This window comes from Phacochoerus africanus, chromosome X (assembly GCF_016906955.1).
Source record: "Phacochoerus africanus isolate WHEZ1 chromosome X, ROS_Pafr_v1, whole genome shotgun sequence".
Taxonomy (NCBI): domain Eukaryota; kingdom Metazoa; phylum Chordata; class Mammalia; order Artiodactyla; family Suidae; genus Phacochoerus; species Phacochoerus africanus.
Genome location: NC_062560.1, coordinates 60,568,731 through 60,588,299, shown reverse-complemented (window position 1 = coordinate 60,588,299; position 19,569 = coordinate 60,568,731). Strand labels below are relative to the sequence as shown.

Genomic DNA, 19,569 nt, shown 5'->3' with positions numbered 1-19,569 from the left:
GCTGTACCCACAGCATATGGAGGTTCCCAGGCTAGGGGTTGAATTGGAGCTGTAGCTGCCAGCCTACACCACAGCCACAGCAACGCCAAAGCCAAGTCAAATCTGTGACCTACGCCACAGCTCAGGGCAGTGCCGGATCCTTAACCCACTGAGCAATGCCAGGGGTCGAACCCGCAACCTCACGGTTCCTAGTTGGATTTGTCTCTACTGCACCACAACGGGAACTCCCTGAATTTTTAAATAAGGTGAATAAGTCTTCAAATATGGGAAACAGTCCTAAATTGTAGTAGCATATCTCTGTGAGGAAGTTCTGGTTCTTCCTATCAGTTCTACCCTCAGTTCCACTATGGTACCTCTTCTAGAGGCTTGGTGTCATTGTTAGGTAGCAACATCCTGGTGAGCAGAGCTGGGAGTAGAATTAATCTGTCTCTATGCTTCCAGGGAACCCACCCCCCACCGTATAGAATATATGTTCCTGTTTGCTCTGCTGCCCTCCAATGGCCATCTCAGGAAGAAACTAGGGGCTGAGATGCTTGCACAAAGGTACAGAGTCTACTTTTGCTAGGGTTAAAACATTTTTTTCTTTTTTTGACGGCACTCTCGGCATGTGGAAGTTCCTGGGGCTGGATTCGAACTCGAGCCACAGCAGTGACAACACCGAATCCTCAACTGCTAGACCACCAGGGAATTCTACAAGATTTCAAAACAACTCATCTAAGAAGTGTGATAAACAGAACAAAAAGTCCCAACCAGGTGCCATGGGCCTAAGAGGCAAAACCTTTCCTGCCCTAAATTGATTCTTATCTTGATGTATTTGGAATGATTTTGTGTTGGTGCACCAGCATGATGCAACTGTATTGTGGAGGTGTAGGTACAGTGTGAAGAAGGCACAAGCAATAAGAGGCTGAGGTGAGGGAGTTCCTGTCGAGGCTCAGTGGTTAACATATCCGACTAGGAACCATGAGGTTGTGGGTTCGATCCCTGGCCTCGCTCAGTGGGTTAAGGATCCGGTGTTGCTGTGAGCTGTGGTGTAGGTTGCAGACTCAGCTCGGATCCCGCGTTGCTGTGGCTCTGGCGTAGGCTGGTGGCTACAGCTCCAATTAGACCCCTAGCCTGGGAACCTCCATGTGCCTCGGGTGCAGCCCTGGGAAAGACAAAAACATAAAAATTAAAAAAAAAAAAATAGTAGGGGTTCCCGTCGTGGCGCAGTGGTTAACGAATCCGACTAGGAACCATGAGGTTGGGGGTTCGGTCCCTGCCCTTGCTCAGTGGGTTAACGATCCGGCATTGCCGTGAGCTGTGGTGTAGGTTGCAGACGTGGCTCGGATCCTGCGTTGCTGTGGCTCTGGCGTAGGCCAGTGGCTACAGCTCCAATTAGACCCCTAGCCTGGGAACCTCCATATGCTGCAGGAGCGGCCCAAGAAATAGCAACAACAACAACAAAAAAAAATAGCAGGCTGAGGTGAAAGGACCAGCTGTTTATTGAGGGCGTGGATAATAAAACAGTGGAGAAGGAGCTGTATCGACCTTTGAGGTATTCTGGCTGCTGTAGAACTGCATCCCCTGTAGATGTCTTAGCAGTCAGAGAAGGTAAGGTGTGATTTCTCGGCCCTGCAAAAACTTCCCACCCAGTAGCTGTGAGAAACAGTCAAGAAAATAGGGTAGCATTTTCAGGGGCTCTCTTTTACTCCTCAGCCTAACAGGAGCTTAATAAATGGTCAAGCATTTAAACCATAAACATGAAGTTGGGGGGATAAGAACTGGTATTGGGAAGCCCAAATGCAATAAATGGATCAAATTAGGCAGAGAGACAACCTAAGCTATCAACAAGAACAATGGCTTTTGTTGCCTGACTCATTGGAGGGTTCCAGTTGGATTTCACCTCTGAAGTGTATGTTAAGGAAGGAAGGTAATAGGGTGAGGTGGATGGGGTCAAATCTCAACTCCCAGGGGCATCTTCTAGGAGAGACAGAAGAGGAATTTTTGTCTTATGATCCCTTTCACTTCAAGGCAAACCAGGGAGCTCCTTTGGGACGAAGTCCCATTTACCCTTCAGTACCAGTCAGGGAGAAAAACTGGCCTGGCCATCAACTCAGCAAGGGAAGTTTGCCTTCTCTTGCTTGTACCCTCCCTACTCTAGCAAACCTGGGAGAAAGAATATTCTCCTGTTCCTTCAGTGGAGGTGAATTATCTCTGGAAGGAAGGGCAGAGGGCATGTGTTGGAATAGCCGTTGTGTGTGTGTGTGTGTTGATGTACAAAAGAGACATGATTCCAGTCTTTTGTAATGTATGATGGGGAGATGAAACCTACCCCCACCCCACAGTAGGACAAACCAGGGTTATCCAAAAAAGTAAGCAGTGGATAGCTGGGGGCAAATGCAATGGAAGGATCATAAAGAGAAATAGGTGTTAGATTTTTCACATTGTAACTGGTTTTGTCACTGGTCTCAATAAACATCTTGTTGAAGACTCTGGATTTTTCTAATGCCTCCTTTGTGGCAACTTGTCTGGACAAATGAGAAATGATGTCAGGGACCAGACCGTGGTAAGATACTTCTTCAGACCCAGAGTTAGTAGATAGGGATAGATCTTTCTAAGGTGTAATGATGCCTCCGTAGGATCAGGAGCCCTCGAAACCTGAATCCATGACCTTTCTGATCCCTGACACAGGTAACTCCTCCCAAGTGAACGGTACCAGAGACCCTCCGCATTGGGACGGAGCTCTGGGTATGCCAGAAGCAATTGTAGTTATACCCTTTTCCTTTTGTTATTCTGCTCAGGCTTGCTACTCACTAATGTGATGATCATATAATCTCCTCCTTCTGCCCATACACAATCTAGTACATAATCTACACACTTATACGTCTCCTTGAAAGGATTGATGTCTACAAGAGGATGTGTTGCAGAGAGTTGAAACATTTAGTGGAGGTTTGGAGAGAATAATGTACCTGCCCTTCCTCTCTGCTTGTCTCTCTATAGTTTCCCTCGATCCCTTTTTCAAGTAAAACATAATACCCACTTGTGATGTCATAGACAATGACAGCAATAGTTGAATCATGAATGTTGCTAGAAATTAGGCTGCAAGAGTTCTAGCCAGCTGTGTTCCAGAGCTGCAGCTGAACCTGCATAAACAAATGTTTAGAAAGAAGGTGGATAAAGAAAAAAAAAGAACCTAGTCTTTTAGAGGCTAGAATGTAATAAAAGCAAAATAGAGAAATTGGGTTCTTGAAAAGTGGCTGCTATGGCCACAAACCAAGTGCTTGCCATCCTAGGACAGGTCCAGTCTCAGGAGACTTTTTTTGTTTTGTTTTGTTTTGCCTTTTAGGGCCATCCCTGCAGCATATGGAGGTTCTTGGGCTAGGAGTTGAATCAGCTGCAGCTGCCAGCCTATGCCACAGCCACCAGATCCAAGCCATGTCTGCGACCTACACCACAGCTTTTGGCAACGCCAGATCCTTAACCCTCTGAGCAAGGCCAGGGGCTGAACCTGCATCCTTATGGATGCAAGTCAGGTTCTCAACCCACTGAGCCATAGCGGGAACTCCCTCAGTAGACTGTTTTGTTTAAGGAAGACCCTATAGAGCAGCAGATTTAAGGATCCAAGGCCATTTGGACTTTGTTATAGCTGGAGATTAGATGAGGGCAGAGATAATAAAAAAACAGCACAGGGAGTTCCCCTCGTGGCGCAGTGGTTAACGAATCCCACTAGGAACCATGAGGTTGCGGGTTCGGTCCCTGCCCTTGCTTGCTCAGTGGGTTAACGATCCGGCGTTGCCGTGAGCTGTGGTGTAGGTTGTAGACGCGGCTTGGATCCCGCGTTGCTGTGGCTCTGGCGTAGGCCGGTGGCTACAGCTCCCATTCAACCCCTAGCCTGGGAACCTCCATATGCCACGGGAGCGGCCCAAGAAATAGCAACAACAACAACAACAACAAAAAAGACAAAAGACCAAACAAACAAACAAACAAATAAAAAAAAAACAGCACAGGGTTTGGTAATTTGGGGAGGTTTCACATTTTGTTTTTCTTTCTTTATCCACAAGTAATGTGAGGCAGTGCTACCCTTAGTGATGAGTAGGCCTAAGTGGTTGAGGTACAGGGTTAGTATGAGATATGACAGTGAACACTCACTAGTCCTCCAAGTACAAGCACATAATCTTAGTAGGTCAATTCCAAAGGCTGGCTGCAAAAGGAGAGTCAGATACTTACTCTCTACCCCTCCTCTACCCCCAGTACCAGGCAGTCTTAGAACCAGAAGTGGAGAACAGCCCTTGAAAAGTATCCTGGCTCAGCTTCTCAACACTTACAATAGATAACTTTGAGAAGAATCCCCAGGTAAGTCAACCAAAAAAGGGGGCAAAAATGTACTGTGATGCCTTAGTGGTGGGCTCACCCAGCAGGTGCCTTTGAAGCTGTTGCACATAAAGCAGGTGATGATAAGTAGGATAAGCATTACCCTGGGCAGGAGGAAGTTGATTCCCCAGAGAATCTCCCACTCCATTCCACACCATCACGCCTCCCTATCCTCAAAGCCCAACCTGGGCCCCCACCACTCTGCTCCCTAAGGATTGCATGGTTTGGATTTGCTCAGGACTGGTATTTGGGTGTGATGGTTTCCAGGCTGAAGCCTTGGCGGTGGGTCTCATGGTGCACGGTATTGCAGCAGGTGGGTGGCATTTGCTGCATGAAGTCACACGGCACTCTCTGTCGACCTGTCAGCCTCGCCCCCAGGCCTGGGCCCTCCCCACAGCTCCTGTGGCTCTCACATAGGTGGGGCAGCTGGGGCCTTGGGTGATTGCAGGGGTGGGATTGTTGGATGGGGGCATTGGGGCAGGGATGGCCAGGGCTTGGAAGAAAAGCTAAAGGAGCCACAGAGGGCGGGTGGCCTTTGCCAGAGGGAAGTCAGGGATCATTTAGAAGAAAAATGCATGCTACAGGAAATCTAATCACTGATGGGGGCAGGTGGTTGGCAGTGGTTCATTCTAGGTAGTTCCATTACCCTCCAGGAAGACGAAATACCAAAGAGATCAGCAGGCACATCTGGACAAGCTGATTTATTAGAATGTTACAGTGGGGCTCCCACACAGAGGCACAGAGCTAGGTGCTCAGCTGCCTTCATCCCCCTCAGCCGCCAAAGCCTCCTGGCTCTCTTCACCACCGGGCTCCTGCCGAGCAAACTCCTCGATGACTATGTCCTCAGAGCTGGTAGAAGCAGCAAAGGGGAATAGAGGGTTAGGAACAATTGTCTGAGCGCCTTCCACATCCACTCCCATTTCCTGATTCCAGGGAAGTGATCCCTTCCCTGCTTCCCAGCTCAGATCCTCACCCCTTCTCAGCTGCCCCACCCCACATGGACCACACTGGCTTGTTTCCCTCACTCCCTCCCCAGTCTCCCAACACAAAAGTCCCCCTTGAGGGCTGGAGGGGAAATAAGAATGGAGGGTGGGAAGGAGGGAAAGGATGGAAGAATGAAAGGCAAGCGAAGTAAATGCGAGGAGGTGGGGGGTGCAGGAGGAAAAAGAAAAATGGAAGGGCTGAGGGGGAAGGACGATTGGGAGAAGAGCAGGAGGTGGAAGGCGGGGGATGCAGAAAGGAAAAGGAGGGTGTTGAAAAGCACTGAACTATGACACGAAGCTAAACCATATGTTTCCACTGTACACCTATTGAAAGCAACACTCCAGGGGAGCTTTGTTCATTTCCATCCTCATAGAATGGAGAGTAGCAGTGGGGAAAGGGGGCGGAGTTTCCAGGCCTCACATTTTCTTACCTAGCAGCCTCTGTAGCAAGCATGGAGAGGGAAGGAAATATGGAGCAGAAGCTGATAAGGGGCTCTTGGGTTTCCTGAGGAAATGTCTTGTTATTCTTCCCTCCCCCTTTTAAACCCTCTCTCTCCCATAAACACAACACACACCCACACATGCACCCTGAAATCTAGTCACCCAACCTACCTATTACTATTCAATCTCTATCTAAACTGCCAGTTTCCGATTCATGAGATTAGCACTGCTTAGGCCCCAACCCTCGGGATCACTGCCCATGTAAGTCCCACCTTGTCACTCACCATTTGATGGCTTTGGGTGCATTAGGATCAGGGGCAGCTCCACGCCGACATCACTGCAAGGATCCCAACGTGGAGTTACAGATCTCCCTCCGAGTCTGCTCCCTGACCCTCTCCCCCAGTTTTCTGGTGCTGGGATGCCCTTAGATTCTCCCTCGTCACCCTTTGGGTCTCTTGATCTCATCCTCCCCTTCTAGCCCTGGTCCCCTCTCCCCACCATCTCTTACCTGGCTGTCAGGTCGCCTAGGATGCTGAGGGTAGAATGACACCCTAAAATTAGCAGCTGGAAATGGAAAGTAGCAGCCTAATTTTACTGGGGGATAAGGGATTGTAAAGCCAACTCAGCCACAGAATGGGTTTCTGGAAGGGAAGGTGGCTTGTTCATGGAGCTTACAGTTTGGGGCAACTGGTCCAGGAGAAGCGGTGGGTATCAGATTGATTGGGTCAGGCCAACTGGGAGGAAAACAGAAGGGGCTCCCCAGCCCCTGCCCAGACAGACCCTGCACCCTTGCTCACCCGCCACAGGACACCATCAGGTTGACTCTGACTTTGTAGGACACCAGGATCCCCAGCAGCTCCTTATCCATTCCTGGCCGAAGACTGGAAGTGGTAGTATTTGTTGTATGTTTGTGGGGGTGGGTGATTCATTGAGTCCCCCCAGTCCTTTCTTGTGCACCTTTTGTCATCTAGGAGATCTGCCAGGCTCTGATCTCCTGTTCCTTGGGACCGCATTACTGTTCCTCAAATCCAGTTGTACCATGCCACCCTCTGCCCAGGAGCTTCCCTCTCTGAATATAACTACTACACTCCTCGGCTTTCACAACCCTTAGCCACTGGGCCCCACCTTGCCTCTCTAAGCTTCCTACCTGAACCCTCTAACACCTAGGGTGCAACCTAAGCCAACCTATCTTCTCTCCATGCTCAGAGCATACCCCACGGATTCCTACCTTCCAGCCTTTGCCCAGGCTGTGCTCCCAACCTGGAATGTTCCTTTCTTCCTCTATTGCTATCCAGATCCAACACATTCTTCAAGATCTAGCTCATTCTATCTGTTCCAGGAATCCCTCTCCAGCTATGCTGGCTCCTTTTAACTTCTATTGGGTTTATAATCTGAACCACATGTACTAGCACTTAACTGTTAGATTGCATTTACATTCCTTTGTTCCCCATCTAGGCTGTAAATTGACTGAAAGCAGTGACTGTCTTAAACTATTTTGTATCCACCCACATTGCTTAGCATAGGAATGAGCACGTCACTGGTGTTCAGTGAAAACCCGCTGAGTGAAAACTAAGACGCAGAAAGCTATATGATCTTCATTGCCCTGGGATGCTGATCCTCTACCTATAAAATAATGCTGTTTGGATGATTTCTCAGGTTCTTTCTAGCAGTAACTGGGTATAGCTACATGACTGATCAGGCATAGGGAAAGGCAGTGGGAATTAACACTTGTCAGATGGTGGCAGATGGCTTTTGGTGGGAGACACATCTAACACTCAGGCCGCCAAGTGTTAGGCATAGGACCAAATGAATGATTTGGTAAAATTCTATCAATTCCTATCATTATTCTCCTTTTCCTCCATTTCTCATCTCCTAGTCCTCCACTCCATTGCTATCTTCACTAGAGAGTAGCTGCTGTAGAGGTCGCAGTGTTAGAGCCAGATGACATATGATAGAATATTTTCCACCTCTGCCACTTATTAGCTTTACAGGGTTGGACAAGTTCCTTCATCTCTCTGAGCCGCAGGGTCGTTCATTGTAAAATAGAATAAGAACACATATCCAGGCCACTCTAATGGGATTCTTATGACGCTAACATAGTACCATATGTAAGATCTTTATGACCTGTAAATTATTATAAAACATAAGGAATTTTTCCTTTCTACATTTTTTTTTTCTTATTGCCTATGACATAAGCCTGTCATTGGTCCTATGACTATTGTTTAGCTTATTATTGGCCTGGAAAGATCTCTGCACACTGACCGAGGGACATTTGAAAAAATAGGTAGGCCTCATTGACGGTGAAACTGCAGAACTATATATATATAGCACACAGAATGGGCTGAGGGTAGAAAAATGAAGGTTGGGAGTTACTCTTGAGCTTACATTGTGCTAGAGGCCAGGTTGGTGTCACCATGCTTGAGTTTGCCATCCAGCGCCAGGCCCTGTTTCTCGCAGTTGTCAGCCAGGAGTGGGGTTACTTCAAAGCTCTTGGAGAAGGTGGAGTTAGCAGCTATAGTCTCCCTTTGAAAGGAAAAGAAGAACTTAGGCTAAGCTTGCCAACTAAGTGATTGTCATTCCCGAGAGTATTTTGCACGATTCCATGAACCTATTGGACTATCTGAGAGAGACTGAACTGTCCACAAGAGTAAATGTGGAGATTGAGAACAGTTCCCTCTGGTGGGAAATCCTTTTGTCCCTGCCATCTGTCAGTATTTTGATGATCCTCTTGTGGGTATCCTCCCTCTACTCTCCTGAGAATCCCTCCCTCCCTTTCTCCACATGAGCCCTCACCTTGCTCTTCCTTGTACTGGGCTTGTATCTGCTTCCTTCTCTCCCCCACCCCCGCCTCTGCCTCCAGACCCCAGCCCTCGTCCCCCCACCCTGCCCCTCAGCTCTCTGACCCCAGCCCCAGTGTCAGCTCACGTGAACTCCTGAATGAACACAGTCTTGGTGTACTTGTCTAGTGAATACAGGACAACATCTGTGATCTGGTCAACTGAAGAGCCAGGAAAAGCATATGACTACAGTTAGTCATCCTTGAGACCCCAACTCTCTCAGATGCTGCACATGACACACGATGCACTAAGGTGTGCATGTGGACACACAGATATGTGTTTTGATAAGTTCACATTGGAGGGAAAGCCTCAATGAATGCATACTGGATAAGTGGGGCAGAATTCTGGAGAAAGGAGGGAGTTCCCATTGTGGCACAACGGAAATGAATCCGACTAGTATCCATGAGGATGCAGGTTCAATCCCTGGCCCCGCTTAGTGGATTGGGGATCTGGCATTGCTGTGAGCTGTGGTGTAGGTCACAGGTGTGGCTCAGATCCTGCGTTGCTGTGGCAGTGGTGTAGGCCAGCAGCTGTAGCTCCAATTCAACCCCTAGCCTGGGAGCTTCCATGTGCCATGAGCGTGGCCCTAAAAAAACAAACAGAGAAAGGATTTGGGACCAGGTGCGGAGGATAGAAAAAGAAGCTCACCAGAGATCTTGATTTTTTTGATGACCTTGTTGGTGGAGTTGTTGATGGAAACATTGACAGAGATTGGTTTGCCATGGTAGTGAACCTGAAGCAGGAGGAGAAGACCATCACAAGGTTGGAGGGAGAACACCCCCATCAAGACCTAGAATTTGTTTCCTTAGCACTGTTGCCACCCTAACTTCCATCCTTGTCTACTCAAGCAGGAGCTCAGTGAAGAAAGGGTTTTAGAGGGGTTGAGTGGTCAGGGGCAGGAAATGGGGATCACGAACCTCCCTGTCCATCCAGGCCTGGAGTTGTAGGGGCTGAGCTGACAGAAGGAAACGGCGAACGGTCTGGGCCCAGGGGCCAGGGCCTGGCTCCACAGGTGCAAACTGTATTTTCCGAATCACCAGCCGCACGGAGTCTCTAAATAGAGGCCAAGGGGTCAACCAGAACATCTTCTTAGGACCCACAGACCTTTCCTGTGCCAACCCCTTGGCCCAGTCCTTGTTTGGGGGCAGAAGGCTTCCCTTAGAGAATACCTCTGGTCCCTCAGTGTAGGTATCTAGACCACAGGTCAGCAAACTATGGCTTGCTGGCCAAATCTGGCCTGCTCCCTATTTCTGTATGGCCCAAAGCTAAGAATGGTTATTATACTTTGAAATGGTTGGGAAAAAAAATCAGAGAACAATAATATTCGTGTGTAAGTTATATAAAATTCAAATTTCAGTGTCCATAAAGAAAGTTGTATTGGAACACAGCCACACTTATTCATTTACATACTGCCTATGGCTGCTTTCACACTACAGCAGCACAGTTGAGTTGCAACAGAAACCACATTGCTCACAAAGCCTAACTATTTCTTTTTTGGCCTTTTACGGAAGACTTTGCTGACCCTTGCCCTAGAGCAAAGAAAAGAAGTCAGAGGGGATTCAGAACTGGGCATCTGAGTTGGTGGTGATGGTGCTACAGAGGTTAGAAGTAGGGCAGTTTCTGTCCTGAGAGCAAGATCTATTTCCTGGCACAAGATGGAGGCAGGGATTTTGGAGAGGACCAAAGAATACTTCTTGGAGACTTTCTCCTCCAGGTTTTCAGCACAGAAACTCTTCACTTCAAAGTCAATGCCACAGGCCTGCAAAGGGGCAGGAGCAAAGAAAACTCATTTCCAACACTGCCCACCTCCGCTACTCCTGGGTGTATAAGGAAATACCTGATCCCATCCTGTAGCTGCCCATTTTCCCAGTCTTGTCCATTTATCCCTCTTTCTCAGAACCCAGACCTCACCTTTCCTGTATCATCAGGACCTGGCTGCAGTGTCACTGAACAGGGCAGGTTGACAACCATCTAGGGGATCAGAAAGAGGTCAGCAAAAGGAAGAAATAGGGACCCCTTTCCTCCGTTCTCCTTCTTTAGCTTCCTGTCTTAATCATCCCTGGAATCCTTACCCAGAACTTGGGCTCTGTACCTGCAGGTTAAAGGGGTAAGCATTGTCCCCCAGCTTGTGCAGCAGTCGCTCCTGCAAGACCGTGAGGGGCACCTGAGGGCTGGTGGGCTCAGCTGGGACCACTTGCTGGACCTGTACATACAGATCTTTGCGGAATGTCAGGCCAATCACATCCAAGTCATCATGGCCATAGCGAAAGGCACATGTCAACATGACAAACACTGCAGACAAAGAAGGAAGAGAGTGACCTGTCAGGCCTGAGGGGGAACGAAGGTCTTAAATGGCTCATACGAAGACGTGGAGAGACAATGTAATGTGGTCAGAACAATGTGGCTGTAAAGAAAAGGGTTAATACATTTGACTCTGGTAAAATTTAAAACTTATTTACATTGAGTTTGTAAATAATGAAACAAGGAAAAGCCTGGGATGAAATATTTGCAAGACATACAACAAACCAAGTTTAGTGTTTGTAGTATATAAAGGACTCCCACAAATCAGTAATAAAAATAAAAACATCCCAATATAAAAGTGTGCAAAGTGTATGGATAGGCTCATCACAGAAGTACAAAAAGGAATGGCCAATAGGTATGAAACTATGTCCAGACTCATTAGTAATAAAATATATGTAATTTTTTTTGCTACACAGGCATCATGCAGAAGTTCCTGGGCCAGGGATGGAACCTGCGCCACAGCAGTGACCTGAGCCACAGCAGTGACAAGGCTGGGTCCTTAACCTACTGAGCCACTAGGGAACTCACAGATAAATGTAAATTAAAGCCACAGTGAGATAACATTTCACACCCATAGGACTGTCAAAAAATTTTTAAGGGAGTTCCCGTCATGGCGCAGTGGTTAACGAATCCGACTAGGAACCATGAGGTTGCAGGTTCGATCCCTGCCCTTGCTCAGTGGGTTAACGATCCGGCGTTGCCCTGAGCTGTGGTGTAGGTTGCAGACGTGGCTCAGATCCAGCGTTGCTGTGGCTCTGGCGCAGGCCTGTGGCTGCATCTCCGACTAGACCCCTAGCCTGGGAACCTCCATATGCCGAAGGAGCGGCCCTAGAAATAGAAAAAAGACAAAAAAAAAATTTAAGTCTGACAGCACTAAGTGTTGACTGATGCTCAGATGTGGAACAATAAGAGTTCATTACACACCGCAGTGGGAGTATACGTTAACACAACCACTTTGGAAAACTGTTTGTCACTGTCCAGCAAAACCGAATCTTCTCATATATTATGACCTAAGAAGAACTTAGAGGAAGTCTTGTTCATATCTGTAAGGAGATACATATGAGAATGTCCACTGCATCAATATTTGTCATAGCATAAATTTGGAAATGGTTTACATACCTATCAATGAGAGAATGAGTAAACAGTTGTGGTAAATTCATGTAATGGAATACTAAATTCAGATTAAAATAAATGAACTTGGAGTTCTCTTCATGGCTCAGCAGTTAATGAACCCAACTAGAATCTATGAGGTTGTGGGTTCGATCCCTGGCCTCGCTCAGTGGGTTAAAGATCCGGCATTGCCATGAGCTGTGGTGTAGGTTACAGACCTGGCTCCAATCTGGTGTTGCTGTGGCTGTGGTATAGGCTGGCAACTACAGCTCTGATTAGAGCGTGGGAACTTCCATATGCTGCAGGTGCAGCCCTAAAAATAAAATAAAATAAAATAAATGAACTTGAACTCCATGTATTAACATGATTAAGTCTCAAGAACTATCGAGTAAGAAAGTTGCAGGATGAGATGCACAATCTTATACCATGTATATAAAGTTGAAAAGCATGTAAAACAATACCAAACTTGTTCACCAATATATAAATATAGAGTAGAAGTATAGAAACATCATCATTCAGGATAGTGATTACCCAGGGCAGAGGCAGGAAGAGAAGGAAGGAGGGAAGAAGGGGTATGGGATCAGAGGACACACAGGAGACTTCAGTTTGTTTCTGTAATTCTTTTTAAAGCTAGGTGGTGGGTACAGGGTATTCATTACATAATTCTCCAGCGGCAGAATACTTGGGTTTGAATATGACTTGGATAAATCCCTCGAGTTCTCTGAGCCTGAGTTATTTCACCTGTCAATAAATGGAATGCACTAAGAGCTCTAAATATGTTATTTAGACCTCACAATAATCCTCTGAAGTAGTACAGGTAGAGAAAATGAGCTCAGAGCAGTTAAGTGACAGCCCAGGATTTCAACCCAGGCCTGTCTGACTCCAAAGCCCAGACTTGTATGCGCCCAACTTAACTCATAGGATGGTTATAAGGAGTTGATGTATAAGAAATCCCTTTGAGGAGTTCCCATCGTGGCACAGTGGTTAACAAATCCGACTAGGAGCCATGAGGTTGCGGGTTTGATCCTTGGCCTCCCTCAGTGGGTTAAGGATCCAGCGTTGCCATGAGTTGTGGTGTAGGTCGCTGACGAGTCTTGGATCCCGAGTTGCTGTGGCATAGACCAGCAGCTACAGCTCCGATTAGACGCCTAGCCTGGGAACCTCCATACGTCGCAGGTGTGGCCCTAGAAAAGACCAAAAAAAAAGAAAAAAGAAATCCCTTTGGAAATTTAAAGTAATTATAGATGTGGATGATGATGGTGGTCATGGGAATACTGGAGAAATGAATAGTTGTAATTGAACTTATACTGTGCAGCTAGAACCTAAGACTAGGGGCAAATAGAAAGCCACTTCAATGCTCTAGTGGAGTGTAGGATGAAGTCCAGAGGGATACCTATCCAAGGACGGTGACAGAGATTGAGGGAAGGAAAGATTTAGAACAGGTGTGGGGAATCTTTATTTTTAATCAGGTGCCCTGACCCAAAGAAAAGGAAACTACTGACAGCCACACACTAGTAGAAAGCAACTTATTTTTGTATTTTTAAGAGAGCAAAATATCAAACAGCCTGATTATCTTCTTTTAAAATTATAACAAGCAAAGAAAATGAATCTATATTCAAAAGCTACAACAAAGACTGAAAGTAATGATAACGGTAGTGTTTATAATGACTGGGGCAATGGGCAGCCTCCTGTTTCATTACCCTGCATGAGGGAGAGTTAATTGGTTCAATCCTTTTGAAGGGCAGTTTGGTGATAGAAAGTTTAAAAGTGTGTGACTGCCCTTTGGCCATTCATTCCTTTTCTAGACATTTATTCTGAAGAAATAGTCTAAAGCATGTACTTTATGGGGTTGTTGATCACAGCAAAAAAATGTTCAACAACTGAAATTGGCTAAATACATTACGGTACACCCATATAATACAGTACTAGGCAGCTGAAAAATGTATAGATTTTTATATATTGACATAGGTTAAAAAAGATTAGTAAACATTATCATACAGCATTTTAATAAAAATATTTTTGCACAGAAAATATGAATAACTATGAACTAAAATATTATTAGTGATCATCTCTGGGTGATAGGATTATAGTGTTTTCCTCCTGCATCTGTACTTTCGAATGTTTCTACAGTGAAGGCAGACTTAACAATTATCAGAGGACACAACACATAAATTCACCTTGGTTCTCAATTACGCCAATTAAAGTGGGAGAAAAGAGAGAAAGAAAAGGAAAAAAAGAAGGGACAAAGGAAAGGAAAAGACAGAGAAAATGAAAGAGGAAAAAAAGGTGGCTGGAAGGAAACAAGGGAAGGGAAGAAATGAAAGAGATGAGAAATAAGACAGAAAAAGATCAGGAGAGGCCAAGCAGAAGGGTATCAAGTAAGCCCCTGAGATGAGGGTGTTAATCAGATGAATTGCTCTTGGCACATCCCGCTGTCGGCATGTGGGCTCCCCCAAGGTATTATTGTTTTTCTGTTAGTTTGGAATCATCCTTTTCTGGGTTAGGAAATAGCTTGTTTTTATTTTTGTAAAATTCAACATCTATTCTAAAGTTATTAATTTGTATTTGTGTTTATTATACAAGCAATATGTATTAATTATGTGACAAATCAGAAAACACAAGAGAAATCCAAGCCCTTTCATCAGACATTGTCTTCCAGAGATGATTGCTATTAATGCCTACTGCATTTGAGTCCCAGCTTTGTTTCTATAATTAAACATAAGGCCACCTTAGGTATTTATGACTTCTCTCTCATTGCCTTTTTGAAATGAAATATTTTATTTTGAGATCATTGTAGATTCACATGTAACTGTAAGAAATAATACAGAGAGATCCCACAGATTTTTTTTGTTAAACAACAGTCATTCACACAACCACATATACTGCCCTACAACCGGCTTTTTTTCATTCAGCGATATAGTGTGAGTATATTTTACATCAACAAATGCACTTCAGAAGCAAAAAATTTGCAAATATGATGCAAATAAGATTATCTTCATAGGGAGTTCCCATTGTGGCATAGGGGAAATAAATCCAACTAGGAACCACGAGGTTGTGGGTTCGATCCCTGGCCTTGTTCAGTGGGTTAAGGATCCGGCATTGCCCTGAGCTGTGGTGTAGGTTCCAGACATGGCTTGGATCCTGCATTGCTGTGGCTGTGGTGTAGGCTGGCAGCTGTAGCTCCAATTCGACCTCTAGCCTGGGACGTTCCATATGCCAAGGGTGCGGCCCTAAAAAGAGGCCAAAATATATATATATATATATATATATATATATATATATATATTATCTTCATAAAAATAATGAAACATAAAATAGCTAAGGAATAAACAATATACACAACTTGAATAGTAATATAAAACTAATAAAAACATAAAGGAGATTAGAATTAAAGGAAAAATCACATCTTATTCCTGTATCAACATGCATTTTTTTAAACTAAAGATTTCTTTCTGTAGGTTATGCTGAAGATTTGGTAGGACTGTGAACAAATGATTTAGGTTTTAGAACTACAGAGGATTGAGAGTCTTAAATAATTACTGGTTAATTTACTGGCTATACCCCAAAGTTCCTCTGATATTTAAAACAGGATGGACTGCCTATCCACACTGTTCAATCTGAGAGATTAAACCTGTTTTATTCCACAGTATCTGAAGATTACATCTGAACTAGTATTCATCAATTCGTTCTGAGCCTTTTTCAAATCAAGCCTAATTTTCAGTCTAGTCAGATCAGAGTAAGAATTTTTAAAAAGCAGCAAAAAATACTTGATCTACAGTACTGTGGCCAGTGCAGTGTCTCTTGCTGTCACTTGGTATAGTTATTATTTTGTTTGTTTCTTTGTTTTTTTTTTTTTTTTTTGCCATTTCTTGGGGCACTCCAGCGGCATATGGAGGTTCCCAGGCCAGGGGTTGAATCGGAGCTGCAGCCACCGGCCTACGCCAGAGCCACAGCAACGCGGGATCCGAGCCGCGTCTGCAACCTACACCACAGCTCACAGCAACGCCGGATCGTTAACCCACTGAGCAAGGGCAGGGACCAAACCCGCAACCTCATGGTTCCTAGTGGGATTCGCTAACCACTGTGCCACGACGGGAACTCCTGTTTGGGTTTTTTTTTTAAATGGAAAAAATGGGTTTCCCTAACACAAAGGAGAGATGGAAAGACATGCCAGAGGTTGCAAAATGGCAACCCGAGAATCACATCCATCCTATGGAAAAATAGCTTTTTGATATATCCAGGCCTTTAAAAAATCTTTAAATATTGCCAATATTTGAAAATCAGGAAATTTTCATTAAAATGTGGATTTCTGGTGTATTGGATCTTTCCATAGGCAGTCTAAGCACATTCGGATCAGCAGTGAAGTAGGGGCACCACCAACAGTAATGGAGAAAATCAGAAATCTTAGGAAAAAACTTTTCATTTCAGCACACGTGTAAACTTTGTATGATCTTGAAGAACAATATTTAATTTGTGGTTCAGAAATATATACATTCTGAATATCATTTGGGGAAGAGACACTCTAATCTTTCTAGACTTGGGGCCTCTCAAGGAGGGCTTATGCTGAGCTTCATTTCCAGTTTCTCTTTGACAACCAGAAAGTTTGGCTCCACTGGGCTGAAATTCCCAGTTGTTAACCTCTACCAGACAAGACATGCATGGTTTCCACCACTGTTTAATTTTCTAATACCCCTCTGGTCCACTCATCCAGTCCACTTATTCGGGTTATCTGGCATGTGTGGACACTTAGTTTGGGGTCCCTGGCACATACACAGACCAACAAGGATTTTTACTTACTCTTTCGACCTTTTAAATACTCAGGGTCAACCAGGACTACACCATCTGTGGAGAGAGAGAAAGACAGCATTCCAGTCAGGAAAAGTCCTCAGACCTTGAGATGGAAGTTGATCCCTGAATGGTTCCTCCCATTGTCCTCTTTAATGAGTTTCCTCTTCTGCACAGTCCTTCCTTGGCTTTCTTTTACTCCCTCTCTCCCATTCCCTTATTCCCAGGTTCTTTCCCTTTTTGGACTCACTGACCAATGGGTTCCACCATGTCCACATGGTCCACGAAGTCCCGTTTCCCCAGGTAGATGGAGAGCTGTTGTGGAACAACCTCCCATGTTATTCACATAATCATATTTGAATGGATTCCCCCGAAGCCCCCATCCCAAACCCCTGAGACCTTGAAGGATGTACCCACCTATCCCTTTTGCCCTCTCATTTGCCCAGCTGGGCCAGGTTCTCTCACCTTGCCGTTGGAGCAGGTCTTCTTAAACACCCTATGAAGAGAAAATCAGAGGATAGGGGGATTGGAAGAGAAAGGAAGAGGAGAAGAAGGGAAAAGAAAGGGAAGTGGGGAGAAAAGGAGATATTTCTAGGATTAGAATAAGAGGCCCGAGGAGCATGAAATGGCACAAAAAGTGGAGGTGATTTTTTTTTTCGCTTTTTAGGGCTGAACCCGTGGCATATGGAGGTTCCCAGGCTAGGGGTCTAATTGGAGCTATAGCTGCCGGCCTACACCACAGCCACAGCAACGCCAGATCCGAGCCGTGCCTGCGACCTACACCACAGCTCACGGCAACTCGGGATCCTTAACCCACTGAGCGAGACCAGGGACCAAACCTGCAACCTCATGGTTCCTAATCAGATGTGTTTCCCCTGCGCCATGATGGGAACTCCAAGGTAGAGGTAATTGGAATAGAGTCCAAGACACAAGGTAAGGAGAGGTTGCAAACCCTTCTACCCCCAAGGCAAGTACGTGGATTTGGATAAGTGACAAGTCACAGAATCAGATAATTAGGAGTTCTTACTTACCTGGACATGTTGGCCATTGTGTTGATGTTGAGCTTTTTCCGGCAAGAGGGAAAGAAGGAGGAAAGCTCAATCATTTGGTCCCTATTCTCTCTCTCTCCTTTTTTTTTTTTTTTTTTCATCTTTTGCCTTTTTAGGGCCGCACCTGTAGCATATGGAGGTTCCCAGGCTAGGGTTCTAATTGGAGCTATAGCTGCCAGCCTGTGCCAGAGCCACATCAGATCCAAGCCATGTCTGTGACCTACACCACAACTCACGGCAATGCCAGATCCTTAACCCACTGAATGAGGCCAGGGATCAAACTCGAAACCTCATGGTTCCTAGTTGGATTCGTTTCCACTGTGCCATGATGGGAACTCCTAGTCCCTGTTCTCTTTAACCCATTCTGGTTTACCATCCAGACACACCTAGTGTGATGTAACCTTTCCTTCTTAGCTAGACACCTCTCCACTATAAAAACCTCCTATTCTCCCTCCTGCCAAAGTTACTTATTCAGCCATACTCTCCCCGATCCTGGATATGGGGATAAAAAAGTCTCCCTGGTTTTTACAAATTGTTGACTAACCATCCTATCTATTCTCCAGAAAGGGTGGGGCTTTTTGAAATAGCTGGGGCACTCTTGAGAGCCTTCAGAGAGAAGGAATTTGTCTGGAAAGGGGCTGGAGAAAGCCCTCATCCAGGAAAGGATGAGGAAAATTGGACTAGATGAGGCTGGGCATCACCTGGCACACAGTAGATACCCAACCAAATAAAGGAATGAACAAAACCCAGATTCTGTTTGCTTTTGCTCCTGCAGTGGATTCTGAGCCTGAGTTCACCTCATGGTGGCCTTAACACTCAGCTAAGAAGGGAGAAAAGTTCGAGAGGAAAGGTTGGTGCCTCATGCTCTTGGTTGTTGGTGGCAGAAACATCTATGGCAGTTGAAAGCCTTCCTACAACCTTTTCATCACTCTTACCACCCTCCCCAGATTTTTTCACCCTTATCTCATCCATGTCCCCAGGTGCTAGGCCTTGAGTTAGATCCTTAGAGAGAGAAAGATGTCTCTCTAATGCTTCTCTTTGATGCAAATTGGGTCTGGCCCGAGGGGTGAGCTTAGAGGCGCTTCTAGAGGTCTCTTCCAGGGTCCCAGCCTGAGTGCCTGCCAGCTGTGTTGGGAAAGATGCCCCTCAAGTGCTTCTTGATGTAATGAGGGGGGTGATAAGGCCAGGGAATATGGGACCTAGTATGGGCTGGAAGGAGAGGACTTTGGACCGTTACCTGGGGAGTAAGATGAAGCTCACATCCGTCTCCAGCTCTGGTTGCTATGCTCGCCTCCCCAACCTCTTATACCCAAGGTCCTCTGAGTTTTTAGATTGGTGGGGGTCAGGGGAGAAGAACAGGCTTCTGGGGGGATGAAATACTGCTTTATAAATAGCTCAGGTGCCAACAGTTTGGAAATCAGATTAGTGGCTAAAAGATTAGTAGCTAAAAGATTAGCAAGCTCTTGCTGCTGGGACGGGGGAGGGGTCAGTGGTTGAATCTGATGGTGTTAAAGTCAGGGGAGCTTGAGAAGGGTAACTACAGGGTTTTGGCCTTTTGAGGCCTTGAACCTGAGGGCCAGAGATCAAAGGCGAGTCAGGGACATTAAAAGAAAAGCAAGGTGAAGGATAGAAATAGGAGGGCTCAAAGCATTGGACTTTCTGATTCTGAAAGGAGAGCCTAGTGTCACACTCCAGTCTTTCTATATCTCTTGA

The 19,569-nt window shown here is 45.7% G+C and overlaps 1 protein-coding gene and 1 long non-coding RNA gene across 2 annotated transcripts; one reads left to right on the top strand and one right to left on the bottom strand.

Annotated features, from left to right (window-relative positions):
- The first annotated feature begins 197 nt into the window (after positions 1-197).
- LOC125118705 (uncharacterized) lies at positions 198-11,331 on the top strand. Its single transcript, XR_007132879.1, has 3 exons — positions 198-543; positions 4,231-4,332; positions 10,710-11,331. It is a non-coding gene; the product is annotated as an uncharacterized LOC125118705 (long non-coding RNA).
- Positions 5,037-19,218, bottom strand: ARR3 (arrestin 3). Its single transcript, XM_047765466.1, has 17 exons — positions 19,094-19,218; positions 17,839-17,870; positions 17,273-17,303; positions 17,062-17,122; positions 16,820-16,864; positions 10,704-10,903; positions 10,523-10,582; positions 10,303-10,370; positions 9,529-9,664; positions 9,260-9,344; positions 8,700-8,772; positions 8,160-8,297; positions 6,572-6,655; positions 6,283-6,306; positions 6,059-6,111; positions 5,765-5,774; positions 5,037-5,199 (listed from the first exon to the last, which is right to left on the bottom strand). Exons 2-17 carry the CDS (start codon positions 17,853-17,855, stop codon positions 5,103-5,105), a joined length of 1,182 nt encoding a protein of 393 aa, XP_047621422.1. The 5' UTR covers positions 17,856-17,870; positions 19,094-19,218; the 3' UTR covers positions 5,037-5,102.
- Between the last annotated feature and the right edge of the window lie 351 nt (positions 19,219-19,569).